At 37.4% G+C, this 20001-nt stretch overlaps 1 protein-coding gene across 11 annotated transcripts in view; it reads left to right on the top strand.

Annotated features, from left to right (window-relative positions):
* NUMB (NUMB endocytic adaptor protein) overlaps positions 1-20001 on the top strand; it is a 201720-nt gene that overhangs the window by 111301 nt on the left and 70418 nt on the right. For all 11 annotated transcript variants that reach the window (XM_047862209.1, XM_047862206.1, XM_047862205.1 and 8 more), the window contains one exon: positions 13700-13840. In XM_047862209.1, coding sequence (XP_047718165.1) covers positions 13715-13840 — 126 coding nt within the window. In that variant the 5' untranslated portion in view covers positions 13700-13714. The remainder of the gene's footprint in view (positions 1-13699; positions 13841-20001) is intronic.

Raw genomic sequence — 20001 nt, 5'->3', positions numbered from 1 at the left:
GTAATCTACACATTCAATTCAATCCCAATCAGAATTGCACCAGCATTCTTCTCAAAGCTAGAACAAACCTAAAATTTGTGTGGAACCACAAAAGACCCCAAATAGTCAAAGTAATATTGAAGGAGAAACCCAAAGTGGGAGGCATCACAGTCCCAGACTTTAGCCTCTACCACAAAACTGTAATCATCATGACAGTGTGGTATTGGCACAAAAACAGACACATAGACCAGTGGAATAGAATAGAGAACCTAGAATTGGACCCACAAATCTATGGCCAACTAATCTTTGACAAAGCAGGAAAGGGTATCCAATGGAAAAAAGACAGTCTCTTTAGCAAATGGTGCTGGGAGAACTGGACAGCAACCTGCATAAGAATGAAACTAGACCACTTTCTTATACCATACACAAAAATAAACTCAAAATAGATGAAAGACCTAAATGTGAGACCGGAAATCATCAAACCTCTAGAGGAGAAAACAGGCAACAACATCTTTGACCTCAGCCACAGCAACTTCTTGCTCTACACGTCTCCAAAGGCAAGGGAATTAAAAGCAAAAATGAATATTGGGACCTCATCAAGATAAAAAGCTTCTGCACTGCAAAGGAAACAATCAACAGAACTAAAAGGCAACCAATGGAATGGGAAAAGATATTTGCAAATGACATACCAGATAAAGGATTAGTATCCAAAATCTATAAAGAACTTACCAGACTCAATACCCAAAAAACAAATAATCCAGTGAAGAAAAGGGCAGAAGACATGAATAGACTCTTTTCCAAAGAAGACATCCAGATGGCCAACAGACACATGAGAAGATACTCAATGTCACTCATCATCAGGGAAATAGAAATCAAAACCACACGGAGGTACCACCTCACACTGGTCAGAGTGGCTAAAATTAACACCTCAGGAAACAACAGATGCTGGCAAGAATGTGGAGAAATGGGAACCCTCTTACACTGCTGGTGGGAATGCAAACTGGTGCAGCCGCTCTGGAAAACAGTATGGAAGTTTCTCAAAAAATGAAAAATAGAACTACCCTATGACCCAGCAATAGCACTACTAGGAATTTATCCAAAGGATACAGGAGTGCTGATTCATAGGGATACATGTACCCCAATATTTATAGCACTTTCAACAATAGCCAAACTATGGAAAGAGCCTAAATGTCCATCAATTGATGAATGGATAAAGAAGATGTGGTTTATATATACAATGGGCTACTACTTGGCAATGAGAAAGAATGAAATCTTGCCATTTGCAGCAATGTGGATGGAACTAGAGGGTATTATGCTAAGTGAAATAAGTCAGCCAGAGAAAGGCAGATATCATATGTTTTCACTCATACGTGGAACTTGAGAAACTTAACAGAAGACCATGGGGGAAGGGAAGGGGAAAAAATAGTTAAAACAGAGAGGGAGGGAGACAAACCATAGGAGATGCTTAAATACAGAGAACAAACTGAGAGTTGATGTGGGGGGCAGGGGAGAGGGGAAAATGGGTGATAGGCATTGAGGAGGCACTTGTTGGGATGAGCATGAGTGTTATATATAAGCAATGAATCATAGGAATCTACCCCCAAAACCAAGAGCACACTGTACACACTGTATGTTAGCTAATTTGATAATAAATTGTATTTTTAAAAATAAAAAATAATAAAATAAAATAACTTATTTAGGGGCGCCTGGATGGCTCAGTTGGTTAATTATCTGGCTTGTGATTTCGGCTCAGGTTATGATCTCACAGTCTGTGGGATGGAGCCCTGAGTCGGACTTGCACTGACAGCACAGAGCCTGCTTGGGATTCTCTTTCCCTTGTGTGCTTTCTCTCCTTTCTCAAGAGAAATAAACTTTAAAATTTTTTAATAATTTATTTTATTATATGGTGTATAATTTAATTTTTAATAAAGGCTGTGTTTAATACCCAGTTTGCGAACATGCTGAAAACTTATTTGATCTTATCTGTAAATAATCTGCCTACTTACTTTCTATCTTCATAGAGGCAGGCTTTTTTTGTTCTTTTTATTGCTTTATGGCATGGTAGATAGTCAATAAATACTTATTAATAAGTTTTAATTAAAATATTCAAGGTTTTGTAATATGTAAATTAAAATTTACATGAACAAATGTCTACGGGATGCTGAGTAAAACAAATCTATCTTCAAATAAATGTGAAACCTCTTTTCTCTTTTTTTATAATTTTACCCTTTTTTTTATTTAAAAAAATTTTTTGTAATGTTTCTTTATTTTTGAGAGAGAGAGAGACAGAGCGCGAGCCAGGGAGGGGCAGAGAGAGGGAGACACAGAATCCAAAGCAGGCTCCAAGCTGTCAGTACAGAGCCCGACGCGGGGCTTGAACCCACAAACTGAACCGCGAGACCATGACCTGAGCCGAAGTCGGACGCTCAACCAACTGAGCCACCCAGGCGTGCAAACACCTGCTTCTTGATTTCAGCTCTAGTCATGATCTCATGGTTGTAAGAATGAGCCCAGCATCAGGCTCCACACCCAGAGTTTGCTGTTATAATTGTAAAGCTTTGATGGTTGTAAAAATGTTACGTAGAAATAGGAAAATCAGGGGGAAGAGCTTGATTGAAAGGAAACATGAATTTGATTTGAAGACATCTGAGGTGGAGTTGGGAGTACATGACTATAATTCACACCAAAAAATCAGGGCTAAGTATTAACTTTCTATGATATATATAAATATTATGCTTAAAATTAGTTGACTTTTAACCCATTAAAAAAAAAATCTCAGTATAATCTTTGAATTCAAGGAAGAAAAGATATAGCTTCAAACTTAAATATTGACAGGGACATTTAAATTTTGCTAATAAGGTGAATTACATTGATTTTTGAATGTTACTTAACTACATTTCTTAGAAAAACTCCATGTAGTCATGATGTATTATCCTTTTAATGTTTTGTTTGGTTTGATTTGCTAAAATTTTGTTTAGAATTTTTGCATGTATGCTCATGAGAGATACTGGTCTATAGCTTTTTTTTTTAATGTATGTTTATTTTGAGAGAGAGAGCATGCACACACACACATGTGAGCCGGGGGGAGGGGTGGAAAGAGAGGTAGACAGAGAATTCCACGTGGATTCCATGCTGTCAGCACAGAGCCTGACTTGGGGCTCAATCTCAGGAACTGTGAACCTCTGGGACGCAGCAAAGGTCATAAGAGGAAAGCATAGATCTCAGATACACAACATAACCTTACGCCTTAAAGAGCTGGAAAAAGAACAGCAAATAAAACCCAAAACCAGCAGAAGACAGGAAATAATAAAGATTAGAGCAGAAATTAATGCTATTGAAACCAAAAAAACAAACAAACAAACAAACAAACAAACAAACAATAGAACAGATCGATGAAACCAGAAGCTGGTTCTTTGAAAGAATTAATAAAATTGATAAATCACCAGCCAGTTTGATCAAAAAGGAAAGGACCGAAATAAAATCAAGAATGGAAGAGGAGAGATCACAACCAATACAGCAGAAATAAAAACAATAATAAGAGAATATTATGAACAATTATATGCCAATAAAATGGGCAATCTGGAAGAAATGGACAAATTCCTAGAAACATATACACTACCAAAACCGAAACAGGAGGAAATAGAAAATTTGAACAAACCCATAACCAGTAAAGAAATCAAATTAGTAATCAAAAATCTGCCAAAAAACGAGTCCAGGGCCAGATGGCTTTCCAGGGGAATTCTACCAAACATCTAAGGAAGAGTTAACACCTATTCTCTTGAAGCTGTTCCAAAAAATAGAAATGGAAGGAAAACTTCCAAACTTATTCCATGAAGCCAGCATTACCTTGATTCCAAAACCAGACAAAGGCCCCACTAAAAACTATAGACCAATTTCCCTGATGAACAAGGATGCAAAAGTCCTCAACAAGATATTAGCCAACCGGCTCCAACAATACATTAAAAAAAATTATCCACCACGACCACATGGGATTTATACCTGGGATGCAGGGCTGGTTCAATATCCGCATAACAATTAACGTGATTCATCACATCAATAAAAGAAAGGACAAGAACCATATGATCCTCTCAACAGATGCAGAGAAAGCATTTGACAATATACAGCATCCTTTCTTGATAAAAACCCTCAAGAAAGTAGGATAGAAGGAGCGTACCTCGAGATCATGAAAGCCATATATGAATGACCCAATGCTAATATCATCCTCGATGGGGAAAAATTGAGGGCTTTCCCCCTAAGGTCAGGAACATGACAGGAATGTCCACTCTCGCCACTGTTATTCAGCATAGTATTGGAAGTCTTAACCTCTGCAATCAGACAACACAAAGAAATAAAAGGCATCCAAATCAGCCAGGAGGAGGCCAAACTTTCACTCTTCGCAGATAACATGTTACTCTACATGGAAAACCCTAAAGATTCCACCAAAAAACTGCTAGAACTGATTCATGAATTCAGCAAAGTTGCAGGATATAAAATCAATGCACAGAAATCGGTTGCATTCCTATACACCAACAATGAAGCAACAGAAAGAGAAATCAAGGAATCGATCCCATTTACAGTTGCACCAAAACCCATAAAATACCTAGGAATAAATCTAACCAAAGAAGTGAAAAATCTATACACTGAAAACTATAGGAAGCTTATGAAAGAAATTGAAGAAGACACAAAAAAATGGAAAAAGATTCCATGCTCCTGGCTCGGAAGAACAAATACTGTTAAAATGTCGATACTACCCAAAGCAATCTACATATTCAATGCAATCCCTATCAAAATAACACCAGCATTCTTCTCAGAGCTAGAACGAACAATCCTAAAATTTGTATGGAACCAGAAAAGACCCCAAATAGCCAAAGCAATCTTGAAAAAGAAAACCAAAGCAGGAGACTCTTATTAACCTGATAGAAGAATTTGAGAAATATTCATCCCCCCCCCCGCCCTTCAATATTTTGGTAAGAGTTTGCATAAAATTGGTATGATTTCTTTTTTTTTTTTTTTAATTTTCTTAATCTTTATTTTTGAGAGAGAGAGACAGAGACAGAGACAGAGTACAAGCAGGGGAGGGACACAGAGAGAGGGAGACACAGAATCCGAAGCAGGCTCCAGGCTCTGAGCTGTCAGCACAGAGCCTGACGCAGGGCTGGAACTCACAAGCTGTGAGATCATGACCTGAGCCAAAGTTGGACACCCAACCGACTGAGCCACCCAGATGCCCCATAGAATTGGTATGATTTCTTAAATGTTTGGTAGAATTCATCAGTGAATCCATAGCCCAGGAGTTATCTTTGTGGAAAGATTTTTAACTATAAATCCAATTTCATTAATAGGTTAGGTATAGGACTGTTTATGTTATCTATTTCGTCTTAAGTGAGCTGTGGTAGTTTGTCACTTGCAAGGTGTATTTCCATGTTATCAATGAATTTGTTAGCCTAAACTTGTTCATAATATTCCCTTATTATTCTTTTCTATAGTGATGACATTCTTTCATTCTTGATATTGATCATTTGTATCTTTTTACCCCCTGATCAGTGTGGCTACAGGTTTATCAGTTTTGTTGATCTTCTCAAAGAATAATCTTTTGGTTTCCCTTTTTCTGTTTTTATTTTCCTACTTTTTACTGCTTTCTGTTCTGATCTCTACTCTTTCCTTTTTTCTGCTTACTTTGCACTTCTTTGTCCCTTTAGTTTCTATAGGTGGAAGCTTAGGACATGGTTAAGTAAGACCTTTCTTTTAAAAACAAAAAGTGGGGCGCCTGGGTGGCGCAGTCGGTTAAGCGTCCGACTTCAGCCAGGTCACGATCTTGCGGTCCGTGAGTTCGAGCCCCGCGTCGGGCTCTGGGCTGATGGCTCAGAGCCTGGAGCCTGTTTCCGATTCTGTGTCTCCCTCTCTCTCTGTCCCTCCCCCGTTCATGCTCTGTCTCTCTGTCCCAAAAATAAATAAACGTTGAAAAAAAAAAAAAATTTAAAAAAAAAAAATAAAAACAAAAAGTACAGACATTTTGGGGCACCTGGGGAGCTCAGTCAGTTAAGCGTCCACATTTGGCTCAGGTCATGATCTCATGGTTTATGAGTTCAAGTGCAGAACCTGATAGTGCAGAGCCTGCTTGGAATTCACTCTCTCTCCGTCCTTCCCCTCCCTCCCTCCCTCCCTCTCTCTCTCTCTCTCTCAAAATAAATAAGCTTATAAAAATAGATATTTAGTGCAGGGTTTCTCAGTAGTGGCACTATTGACATTTTAAGCTAGATGATTCTTTGTTGTGGGGCTGTCCTATAGGATGTTTAGCAGTGTCCCTGGCCAATACCCACTAGATGCCAATAACACCTCCCTGGGAACAACCAAAAATATTTCCAGATATTGCCAAATGTGTCCAGATATGCAGTGAATGTCCCTGGTTGAAAAGCACTGGTTTAGTGCTATCTTGCTAAGTATTGCTTTTGCAGCATCCTGTAAATTTTTATAGATTGTGTTTTCATTTAGTCCAAAATACTTTCTGAATTCCCTTTTGATTTGTACTTTGACCCATGGGCTATTTTGAAATGTAGTTTACAAATATTTGGTGATTTAATTCCATTGTTGTTAGACATCATACTTTGTATGGTTCCTTTTATTTTTTTTTTTTTAATTTTTTTTTTTCAACGTTTATTTATTTTTGGGACAGAGAGAGACAGAGCATGAACGGGGGAGGGGCAGAGAGAGAGGGAGACACAGAATCGGAAACAGGCTCCAGGCTCTGAGCCATCAGCCCAGAGCCTGACGCGGGGCTCAAACTCACGGACTGCGAGATCGTGACCTGGCTGAAGTCGGACGCTTAACCGACTGCGCCACCCAGGCGCCCCTGTATGGTTCCTTTTAAATTTGAGAGTTGTTTTATGGCCCAGAACATGGTCTATGTTGCTAAATGTTCCACATGCACTTCAGAAGAATGTATAATCTGTTATCATTGGATAGAAGAATTCTATAAATGTCAATCAGATCATGTTGGTTGATACTGTTCAAGTTTTGCTGTTTATATACTTGTTGATTCTGCCTACTTATTCTATTGGTTATTGAGAAGGGAATGTACAGCCACTCCAGCTTTATTTTGACTACTATTAATGTGGTGTATTGTTTTTTGTCTTTTTACTTTTAACCTATTTGTGTCTTTATGTTTAAAATAGGTTTACTGTAGGGGCACCTGGGTGGCTCAGTTGGTTAAGCGTCCCACTTTGGCTCAGGTCATGATCTCGCAGTTCATGGGTTCCAGCCCTGCATTGGGCTCTGTGCTGACAGTGCGGAGCCTGCTTCAGATTCTGTGTCTCCCTCTCTCTCTGCCCCTCCCCTGCTCATGCTCTGTCTCTCTGTCTCTCAAAAATAAACATTAAAAAATTTTTTTTAATAAAAAAAAGTAGGTTTACTGGAGACAGCATATAATTGGATCTTGCTATTTTATCCATTAATGAAGAGCTAGTTGGTCTGTTTGACTACTGGATAGCTAGTGTCACTGTTTACGGTGCTGTCTTCTCTAACTCGTCTATTCCTGATCTCACCTGGAATATTTCGAGATGGGGACCCACATGGTGGACAGAATGGAGAGTTATTGCATCTTCCTCTTTGGACCAGGCAGTTGCCCACAAAGGGAGGGCAACCCTCTGAGAACCATGTAGGGAGCCAATGGGTGTGCCTGGGAGAGATGGGACTTTGGAATCTGACTTGTGTTGTTACTGGCCAATCAAAACCTTCACTGGCCTTAGTACTCTGTTAAACTGGGTATTAACCTATTAGTTGTTGAGTTGTGGAAGGTGAAGTGATGGATAGGAGAGAAATCTAGCACAGTGGCTATTTACTATCTAGAATGTAAGCATTGCAAAAATGTAATCACTGGTATGGCTGTATGTATTAGTACATACTGGCCAATTATGTAGTGCGTGCACTTCTTACCATGTTTAAGTAAGCTGAATTTAATTCTGTTTACTGCATCCTACCTTCTATTAGGGAAAAAGAGGAAAATGAAGAGACATTCACAGGAAAAATTACACCTATAATGACTGTCTATCATTGCCCTGACCTCTCCCCCAAGAGAAGCCTATACACATCCCTACATGGAAGCCCTATCAGCATCCCCCTCAAATTCAACAATTCATTTTGCTGAGGCCTAACTAAAACTTAGGAGTCATATTTGGATTTCTTTCTCTTCCTTAACATCCATAATCTGTCACCAATTCCTGCCATTGACTTTCCCCATCAAAAGAATCCTGTTGATTCAGCAAAGCTGAGGTTATTAAACTTACTGCAACAAGGGCAAGCACCAGTTTGACAGTCTTGGTAGTTAGGGGAAGTCAGGAAAGAGTACTTCTAGGGATTTGAGATTTGTACTCATGTGGTTTAAGGCACGTCCTTCAAGATGGGGAACTGTTTGGGATGGGCAGGGTTTTGACGTGATATTTAGAATTAGTGGACATAATAAGAAAAGGGTCTTGAAGCAATTTGTTATCCTGTCAGGGGACCTGTTTGCTCTAATGCACACACTGTTTACCCAGATAAGTTAGTTTGCAAGAATTTCTTGGAGCAAACAATGAAGCTAATTACTGGTTTAGTCTTATCACCCTGGGCAAAAGAAAATTTCTTGCAGCAGATAGATCATGTTGACTCAATTCTCTTTGCTACTCTTACTTTTAAACTTTTCATTTCCCTTTTTCTAGCTACACCACTACCACTGGCCTAGTTCAAGCTGTTTTCATAAATTGCCTAGACTATTTAAAACTCCTTCTAACTCATTTATAGTCTTTTGCCCTCAGATTTGTTTTCCATACTACCACCAGAATAATCTAACTATGTTGCAATTCTGACCATGTCATTGACGTGTGTAAAACCTTTTAGTGGCTTCTGGTTGTCCATAGGATGAAATCAGTACCTGATCTTTGTCTGCACTCTTCTTGAATTGCTGCCTAACATTTGATTTCCTGCATCTGTTTGTTGATGCTGTTGCCTCTACCTGGAATATCTTTTCCCTCCTATTGTATGTGGCTAATTTTTGTTCTTCCTTTAAAAGTTAACTCGGGCAATATCTTCTATAGGAAATGTTTCCTGAACCTTGATTGTGCTTCCAGAGCATACTTTGCATAGTGCTATTATTACATTAACCTTTCATGAGGGGAGAGAGTCACCTAAAGGCAAATTGTCTTATTAATTTCTGTATCCACTAGCATCTGCAACAGGGCCCAGCACATAGTAAGTTCTCAGTTTTTACTGACCCAAACAAATTGGGTCAGACAGAAGGGGAGGACTTAAGGGGAGGTAAGAGGTGATGATTTAACTTTAAATTGATGTATTTGAGGCAACACCAATGCACCTAAATAGAGGAATTTGAATACAAGAGTAAGATTATTATTATTGGGAAATCATCACAGTTGGAGTGATGGTTTAAGTTGATTATTTCACCAAGAGTGATAGTATAAACAAGGAAGTACAAATTGAGGACCGATATTTGGGGAATACCCTCAGTGGGTGGGAAAAAGTAGAGGAAGCCCTCAGAGTATCGGCAGCAACAGAGGTGAAGAAGATAAACCAGAGGTGTGGGGTTTTGGGGTGGGGAGAGACAACAAGGAAAGAAGTGTACAAAGGAGAGCTGGAATCATGGTGTCAAATTTTGCAGAGCAGTTAAGAATGAGAACTGTGAAGAGATTTTCTACATTTGGCAATTATGTCTAGCTAGTACAATGGGGATGACTTTTTTTTAAATTTAGTTTGTGGTACAAAGTAAGATTTTTTTTTTTAATTTTTTTAACGTTTATTTATTTTTGAGACAGAGAGAGACAGAGCATGAACGGGGGAGGGTCAGAGAGAGGGAGACACAGAATCTGAAACAGGCTCCAGACTCTGAGCTGTCAGCACAGAGCCCGACGTGGGGCTCGAACTCACAGACCATGAGATCATGACCTGAGCCGAACTCGGCCGCTTAACCAACTGAGCCACTCAGGCGCCCCCAAAGTAAGATTTTTTGTTCTCATTTTTTATACTAACAAAAATATATACTTTACCTGTGTTCAACCAGGACTTTCTCAAGGGGTATGATTTTCTTTATTTGGTAGTAAAGTTTAACTTTATGGAGGGCCTATAGTGAATGTTACTTTATATTAACAGGTTTTGTATTTTTTCTTGTTGTCTCTTTTGTCTTTGTAAGCAAAATCATTATATATAGATTACTTGAAAACAGAATGTTTGGTCTCTCCCTTGCTTATTTACAAACCATTGGTAGTTACTCATTAAGAAGTAACAAGCAAGATATTATATTTTCATTTTGCCAAGTTCATTTTAGAACTGTTATGATTATATCACTCATTTTCAAAAAATTTTCAGCCATGAAACCCTTTCCTTAAACATATATGGAATCCCAATATGTGAATCAGATCAAGTGGAGTTTGTCTGTTTGAAGCTGTGACAGGGACCTGATGTCCCTCCTGAATTGAGTGTAGTCTTCTAACTTTGTTCTCTTTATTTCCACAACCAACCAGTGGCACCTGGGTCTCCTCCCTGGAAATCCTAGGGCTACTTAAAGCATAATTTGAAAATCACTGATAAGTAATACTCTCTGTAGAAATGCTGATAATGATTTTAGTACTGCAAGTCACAAGATTTTTTTTTTTTTAATTTTTGAGAGATACAGTATGCCCAGGGGAGGGACAGGGAGAGAGCAGCGGGTCGGGGAGAGAGCGGTGGTGGGGGGGGGGGGGGTAGGGCGGGGAGAGAATGGGCAGGCTCAGTGTGGGCAGGCTCCACACTGTCAACACAGAGCCCTAAGCAGGGCTCAAACTCATGAACCATGAGGTCATAACCTGAGCTGAAACCAAGAGTTGGACGCTTAACCAACTGAGCCACTCGGGCCCCAGTCACAAGATATTTAGATTCCAAATCTTGATACTTCTGTTCTCTTATTGGTCAGCAGAATGTACAACAATAAGTAACTGCCCAAAGATGAAATAAACCTATACTAGAGTTAGACAGAGACCGTATGTCTTCCTTTAAGGGAAGTTGTCAAGGTGGTTCTTTTGTCAGTGGGAGGCTGGCCTACCATTATCTCTGCAGTCTCTTCCAACACCGGTGATTCTCTCTGCTCCTATATGTCTACATTTATCCTACCTGGTAAATATTATCTAATATGATGGGGGTCTATTTTATCTTTTATTTCTTCAAATTTATAGTGTGCCATGTATATGAGAGATCCTGTGTTAAGATGCAGGGGTAGTATTTAAATAAATAAGATAGAGTTTACTATTAAGGAAATAGAAAATTGCTGTTAGGTTTGATGAGTGCAGTAAAAGAAGTAATCCAAGGATATTAATGGGAATCATATGAAATGGAAGGACCTAACCCCATCCAGCTAGGGGCTTGTCAAGAAGACAATGCTACTAGCTTCCCTGAAGACTCCCAAGTTGACTCTTCAAAGATGAGTAGACTTTAATCAGAGGCAAATGGGGAAAGGTCTTGCTAGGCAGATGGAGGAACACACAAATAGGCTCTGAAAGAGGGCATGCCTTGTTTGGAGAGTTGTAAGTAGTTTAGTGTGGCTGGAGCTTAGCATGTCAATGGGGATTGGTGAGTGAAGCCAGATGAAAAAGGACTGTGTTTTGCCAAGTTTAGGAATTTGGACTTTATCTGGAAAGTATTGTGAAGCAAGTGAAGGATTTTAAGCTGAGTAATTGCATGGTCAGATTTGTGTTTTATAAAGCACTCTGCCAGTAATCAAGAGAACAGATTAGAATGGACCTTTCTTGGAAGCAAAGCAACCATTAAGTAATAGACTTTGGCAATAATTTACACAAAAATGTCTGAGGATAGAACTGATGTGGTGGGTGGGGGAATGAATTCAAGATATACTAAGGAGGCAAAAGCAGCAGAATTGTTGGTCAGAGAAAGTGTGAATGAGGAGATGACTTTCAAGTGTCTGACCAGGACAACTGAGTGTAGGTTACCCCCTACGCCTCTTTTTTTGCTAAGAGAAAGAAATTAAGAAGAAAGGAAGCTCTTGGGCTTTTTACCTCAAGATTCTCAGAGTGCCAACTTGAGCAAGGATATAGGTTTTTTTTTTTTATTTTCTTATATTTGTGTATATGTTTTAAAGTATGATACGAGGAAGTAATAACAGGATGTATTGTCAGGAAAGGTTGTGGAATTTGGGGGAGGAATGAGGGGAGCCTATTAGATTAAGGTAGACTCTTCTTTTTTTTTTTTATTTTTTATTTTTTTATTATTATTTTTTTTTTTTATTATTTTTTTTTTTTTATAATTTCTTTTTTTTTTAGGGTAGACTCTTCTTTAAAGTAGTTTAGGAATGAGTCATCTACTTAAAGGCAAAAGAGTGGACTACCTTTTGTCCAGTCATGTGATTATTTAGTATCTACTTCATATACTCTACAAATCAATTGTGATTTGAGAAAAAATAAATTCATTTTTAGAAAACCCAGGGGTTTTTACATTGCCATTTGTCAGAATTTTTACCTTTTAAGAAGATGTGTGGTAAGATTGGCTCGTCTGTGCAAATTAGCTAATTTAGTAATAGTTCTGGTGTGGCATTATGCATTTTAAAATACAAAATTATTTTCCTCAGAATGCTAACTTTGATTTTTGAAGCTTTTCATTGGTGTCATGTGGGAACTAATGTTCAATTCCTTGCTATTTAACACTCTGACAGAGATGTTTCCTTTTATACCTTTGTCACATCATTTTCAAAAGTTAAGATCTCTTTGAGGCTGGTTGAGGTGGTTAAATCCCTTCAGGGAAAGAATGAACAATGCTGTGCTCCTTAACGGAAAACTGGAGATATTGGTTTCAGATTTTGAGACCTGCTCTGTAAAGGGACACTTATTCATTACATTTATTCATAGGTTCTTGAATGTCCTGTTGTTTTTTATCAGTTAGGTCTTCCTTCCCTGTAGTTTTGTGATTTCTACTGAAGGCATTAGAGAGGTACCTCTTCTAGTAACAAAACCAAAAATGACTATAGTTTAATCCCTTTTGATTTACAGAGTTAATGATGAGACTTGGACCTTTATAATGGAAAGCTATTAGTTTACTTTCATTCTGTAATAATTATAGATATGAAAGTACATTCTGATGTTATACTACTTGCAAGAATTTTTTTTCTTTAGAATAATTTAATCCTAGTAGAACTTCTTCTTTAAGTATGTTTAAAGGAAACTTTATTTTCTTCCTTTTTATAAAACATCTTTATGAAAAGGTGGTTACAGTCCATGCTTTGTTTAATGTTTTCTAATAGTAAGTCAAAAAGGTCCTAAATTTTAGTGTTTAGAAATGGTTTTTTTCCTAATAAGTATGAAAGTTTTCAAAATGTTTTCAGAAATCGTTAGCAGTCTATAATTTGACCTACATGTACAGATTTCCTTATTCAGGAATTAGAATGGATTTGAGGGGTAGTTCAATAGGAATATTCATTGGATTATTACAATTAAAATGCTTGAAACTTCTTAGAATAACATCTCTTCAAATCATACAAGTTATTTGAATTAGTATTATAGTTGTTTTTTTGAAAAATGAAATGATTTGTTTGAGCTTAGAGTTACTCTAAGAAGAGGGATACTAATTGCTCATTTTCTATTAAACCAAAATGTTTAGTTTGGAACATTAGTTTTTTATCAGCATAGTAATCCAAAGTTTAAATATATGAGAAGATAATAACTTCTTTTTCATATTTCTTTTACTCTGTCTGCAGGTTGTAAAAATTAAAATGAATAAACTACGGCAAAGTTTTAGGAGAAAGAAAGATGTTTATGTTCCAGAGGCCAGTCGTCCACATCAGTGGCAGACAGATGAAGAAGGGGTTCGTACTGGAAAATGTAGCTTCCCAGTTAAGGTAAGAGCTCGTGTTTCTGTAATTCTAGATGTGGAAAAGAATTGATAGTCTATTGTGTGTGAAATCCTATTAATTAGGACAATTAAAAGAGAACCCTCTAAAAATGAATCTCTTCATCTTCTGCTTCAAGGTAGAATTAATAAGGAAAACAATTATAATTAGTGATTTTTTTTCTCTTTATATTTAAATAGGAATTTCTGATATATACTCTAGAATCACTACAAATAAGATCATTTCTGATGAAAAACTAATCCTGAAATATCTAAAAATCCCAAATTATTATTATTATTACTATTACTATTACTATTATTATTTTTAATAACAACTTTGAATGGATAGCTTTCCTTGTTTTGTTTTGTTTATTTTTTATTTATTTATTTATTTATTTATTTATTTATTTATTTTTTAACGTTTTATTTTTGAGACAGAAAGAGACAGAGCACGAATGGGGGAGGGGCAGAGAGAGAGGGAGACACAGAATCGGAAGCAGGCTCCAGGCTCTGAGCCATCAGCCCAGAGCCCGACGCGGGGCTCCAACTCACGGACTGTGAGATCGTGACCTGAGCCGAAGTCGGCCGCTTAACCGACTGAGCCACCCAGGCGCCCCATTGTTTTGTTTATTTTTGAGAGAGAGTGAGTGAGCACAAGCAGGGGAGAGACAGAGGGTGACAGAGGATCTGAAGAAGAGAGCCTGATGTGGGGCTTGAACTCACAAACCTAGAGATCACAACCTGAGCCAAAAGTCGGACACTTAACAAACTGAGCCACCCAGGTGCTCCCAAGTCCCAAATTGTTACAAATGAAATTATTTTGAGTGGTAAATGTTTACTAAGTGGTGGAGCAGAGGGAATAAGGAGTCTGTTTTCTTAAATACAGGCCTGGTGTGTTCTAGAAAATCTTAAAAGAGTTAAATCAAAAGGAATTTTCTCTTTAATCTTACAACTGTTAATCTTACAGAGGTCATTTAAACTAATGCCTTCACCTGTAAGATCAGAAAATGGAAGCTCAAAGAAGTAATAACATAATGAAGATCTAGAGAAGGGGGTGCCATATAGGTGTTTTTTCTTACTATTACTTGACACTCCGAAGAAGGGTCACATTTAAGGTCATGAAAGAAATGTACATGTTATACTCTTTAGTGAAAAGAAGTAATTTATAATTATATAAGCATGCTATGAGATGTATTAAGTGTGGATATAAAAAAATAGAAGGAACTAGACCAAAATGTTAATATCTTCCAGAAAAAAATTTAGTCTAATATAAAATGTTAACATATTTCTCTATTTTCTACATATTCTTATGTATACATAGTCTTATTGTGATTTTCTACCATTGATTGAAACATAGCCTGAAGCTTCAGAAAGGAAAAAAATCTATATGACAGAAAAGTGATTTATAGAATATACGTTTTAAATAAATACATGAAAAATATACAAATTTTTCCACAGTCTGTCAATTACTAAGCATTTTCTGGGGTGCCTGGGTGGCTCAAGTTGATTAAGTGTCTTGACTCTTGATTTCAGCTCAGGTATTGATCCCAGGGTCATAGGTTTCCAGACTTAGTAAGGATCCTGCTTTCTCTCTCTTCTGTGTCTGTCTGTCTGTCTGTCTGTCTCTCTCTCTCTGTCTTTCTCTTTCTCTCCCCTGCCTTCTGTCCCTCTACCCTCCTTGTGCACACAGTCTCTCAAAGAAAAAAAAAAAAAGAAATCCTAATCACTTAGCTTTGCTACTTATTCGCTGAAATGAGTTCTTTTATAGGAATAATAAACTTAAATATTTTATTTTAAAATTTTTGGCATGATATTAAGATATGAAAAAAACCCTCTCATACAAAAACTAACACTCTTCACTTCCCCCAACCTCACCCCCCAAAATAGGCTCATTTTGATTATACGAGTAGTGTGGAAATGGGTACTCTTACACATTGTTGATTGCTTGGAATATAAATTATAACATATTAGGAGAGCAATTTGGAAATATCAGTTAAAATTTTAAATGCACTTTTCATTTGACCAGACATTTTACTTTTAAGAATTACATTTAAGGGGCACCTAGCTGGCTCAATTGGAAGAACATGCAACTCTTGATCTCAGGGTAATGAGTTTGAGCCCCAAGTTGGGTATGGAAATTACTAAAAAAAATAAACTTAAAAAAAAAAAGAATTACATTTAAGTACATTCACAGATATACTGGCAAAAGTGGTCATCTTAGCATCGTTTGATAGCAAAAATCTGGAAACAAGTTAAATGCCCATCATTCTGGGATTAGATAAAGACGTTAGGAATCCATTAAGTGGAATTCTTTGCCACTATTAAAAAACAAGAGGGGCGCCTGGGTGGCTCAGTCCGTTAAGCGTCTGTGCTGACAGCTCAGAGCCTGGAGCCTGCTTTGGATTCTGTGTCTCCCTCTCTCTCTGTCCCTCCCCTGCTCATGCTCTGTCTCTCTCTCTCAATAATAAATAAATGTTACAAAAAAAAAAAAAAGAATAAGGTAGGTCTGTATTCATTTAATAAAAATTTTTGAATACCTACTGTGCACCAGGCATATGCTAAGTGGTAAATAAAAAGACGGTTCTTGCTCTTGTAGAGTTGATAGTGTCCTTGTAGGAAGACAGACTTTAATTAGATATTTGCATTAATATGATTACAAACGGAGATAAGTGCTTTTTAAAGAGGGAAGGCTATGGTGTAAGAAGTTATATGAGATGAACCTGGAAAGAAATAGGGTGGGGCCCTTGTAGGCCATGTTAAGGATTTTGGACTTTAAGAGTTACTGGAAGCCACTAAATGGTGTGGGGTTTTTTCATCTTTTGTTCATTTTATTGTGGTAGAATATGTAACATAAAATTCACCATTATAACCATTTCTATGCGTATAGTACACTAATTTAGTAACATTCATATTGTTATGCAGTCATCAGCACCACCCATCTCCAGAACTTTTTCCTCTTCCCAAACTGGGACTGTGGGTGTGGTGTGGTTTGGAGGTAGTCCATAGTAGGTGCAAAGAGTCTGGTGAAAGATTATTACAATAATCCAGAGGAGAGATCATGTTTAGTCTGGACTAAGATGGTAACTGTGGAGACGAAAAGAAATGAAGTAAATTGAGAGATAATTAAGAGATAAAGGCAATAGGAATTGGAAATGGACTGAACCTAGGGAATGAAAAAGAATGGTGTTAAGGCTGATACCTGGTTTCTTGTCCCAGACTGATAGAGGTGATGATCATTGACTGACAGAGGAAACACTGAAAGAATATTCTCTGACATGCTCATACAGAAAGATGACTTTAGTGTATTATTAAGTGATAAAGGCAGGGCATGAACAGTATACATAGTATGATTCTGTTTATAGTTAAAAAGAAAAAATCTGGGGTGCCTGGGTGGCTCAGTCTGTTAAGCGTCTGACTTCAGCTTAGGTAGTGATCTCATGGTTTGTGAGTTCGAGCCCCACGTCAGGCTCTGTGCAAACAGCTCGGAGCCTGGAGCCTGCTTCAGATTCTGTTTCTCTCTCTCTCTCTCTCTCTCTCTCTCTCTCTCTCTCTCTCTCTCTGCCACTCCCCCACTTGTGCTCTGTCTCTCAAAAATAATAAATAAATGTTAAAATTTTTTTAAAGAAAAAAATCTATATATCTGCTTATATATATAAGAAATACCTGTTAAGAAGACACAAATAAATATGAATTACGGAATGGGTGTGAAGGTTTGGGGATCTTTTTACTTTTCACTATGTATCCTTTGGAACTAGTGACATTTCTTGTCATGAACATGTTATATTTGTAATAAATAAACATATATATTTTTAAAAACCTCATTCACAGGGTTCTGAGAGGCTGGTATATAGTACTGAAATAACTGAAGTAAAATTAATCGAAGCACTTCCAATTGGCTATGAAATATACAACTTTTAAGTATTTTGTGTGTGATAAATAAGGTTCACTATCATTCAGTGGTACTGTCATTTGTCATAAGAAACAGCTGATTAGATGTGCTTTAGAGATAAACATTTAAGATGTAAGATTTACATCTTATGCAGGCAGGACACCTTACTTAGGACGTTTTTTGTATGATCTTCTCCAAATGGTGTTTTGAAATCCTTTCGACAAAACATTCATCCCCTCTTCTACGTCGTGGCTCCCCACCCCTTATCTGCCTTCCCTTCCCACCCCATGCACTTAAGTACAAATGCCATATGGTTGGATAGGAGAATCAGAACCTGAATTATTTTCTATAGCCTAAAAATAGATGAATTTCCTCAAATATAGCTGGACAAATGATGTCTTATCTGGCCTTGTCTTGGGGACTACTGAATTCTGAACTACTGATGAGTTGGTATAAAAAGTTTCTCATGTAGACAACTAGTAAGGTGATGAGCATGCTCACTGAGGAAGAACACGTTTGAGGGTAGAGAAGATGAATTTCTTTTGAGGTGTCTAGGAAAGATGGACATGAAGATACCTACTTAACCACAAACACCATGAGTTTTCATTTTGAGATTACAAATAAATTCTAGTAAGTAGGCAAATTTGCAAATAAGGAATCCTTGAATAATGAGAGTTGACTATATATAAATTATCATTGAAGTCATGAGTAAGTGAGATTGCCTAGAAGAAGTGAGAGGAGAGGGGGGCCTAGGACAAACATAGAAGGGACAGGCAGTGAAATGGGTTATCTTCAAAGGAGAATAAGAATGAGTAGCCAGAGAGGTATAAGGGAAACCTGAAGAGTGTGATCTCAGAAGCCAAGTTTCAAGGAAGGAGAAAGTGGTCAAGTGCTATCGAGGAGAAAATGAAACTTCATTAATTTAAAAATTTGAAAGTCCTGGTGATTCTAATGATAGCACTTACAGTGGAGTCATAAGGATGGAGTCTAGATTGAGGAGTGAATGGATGCAAAATAAGAAAGAAGATGACAAATCTAGAGATTACTAATTCGAGAAGTTCGTCAGACAAGGTTGTGTGAAGATGGGGAGGGGAGAAAGGGAAGTATTACAAAGCCCACAAGGAAACTTTTAGTGGTGATGGCTGATTATTATATTGATTGTGATCATGGTTTCTCAGGTATATGCAAGAACTCAGCATATTGTAACTTTAAGTATATATAGTTCATTATATGTCAGTTATACCTCAATAAGGTAGTTAAAAAAATTTTTAATGAAAAAGTTTGTCTTCAAAGGAGAGCAGAAAGGCAGAGTAGCAAAGGGAGTGTGAGGTTGAAAAGCTGTGTGTTATTGTTGTTTTTACCAGTTTTACTAGATATAATTTACATACCATAAAGTTTACTCAGTTAAAGTCTATAAATCACTGGTAGTTTGATTTTATGTTGAATTTTGTTTTTAAGGTAGGAGAGACTTGAGCATAACTAAAGGGCCTTTAAGAAGCATGTAGAAAGTGGATTTGTTTTAGATGGAGGAAGGATGCTGCTTCTATTTTAATAGTAGCAAAGGTAACAAACGGAGTGTAAATGCCTTACATTTATGGTGTTGGTGGCTTAAAATTGGAGTTTAAAGGCATATTTTCTCAAGGAAATAGGAAGTGAAGACATCTGTAGAAGAGTGAGGAGAGTTGTGGAATTAGATTTGAAGACATTAGAATAGCTACTCCAGAGGATGGGAGATACAGAATATGCAATTACTGGAAATGGAAATGTGATTACTAGACTGTAATCAAGTGAAACTGCAACTAGTTTGATCTCTGCCAAGTATGTTAAAGTATACTGGTGCCTGTATAAGTACAATTTAGTATTACAATTTAATTAGTAATTAATTAAAGTAGGTTTCAAACCTTGTCTTGCAATTCTGCTAGTGTAACAGAGATCATCTTTTTTTTTTAAGTGTTTATTTTGAGAGAGAGAGAGGGAGAAAGAGAATCCCAAGCGGTTCCATGCTTAGTGCAGAGCCTGACGTGGGGCTCAATCTTGTGAACCGTGAGATTATGACCTGAGCACATATCAAGAGTCAGACACTTAACTGACTGAGCCACCCAGGTGCCCCAATAATTTTTTTAATGGAGGAGGAATTTTAATGTTAGAAGTGAAGTATTACCTATAAAAACTTAATGTAGTGGTTCTCAAAGTGAGGTCCCCAAAATCTTTTCGTGAGATCCTGAAGTACTTTCTTTTCCAACTATATATCTGTGTGTGAAAATATGTATCAAAATGACATA

Source organism: Prionailurus viverrinus, chromosome B3 (genome assembly GCF_022837055.1).
Source record: "Prionailurus viverrinus isolate Anna chromosome B3, UM_Priviv_1.0, whole genome shotgun sequence".
Lineage (NCBI taxonomy): Eukaryota > Metazoa > Chordata > Mammalia > Carnivora > Felidae > Prionailurus > Prionailurus viverrinus.
This window is presented reverse-complemented; position numbering and strand designations above follow the sequence as displayed.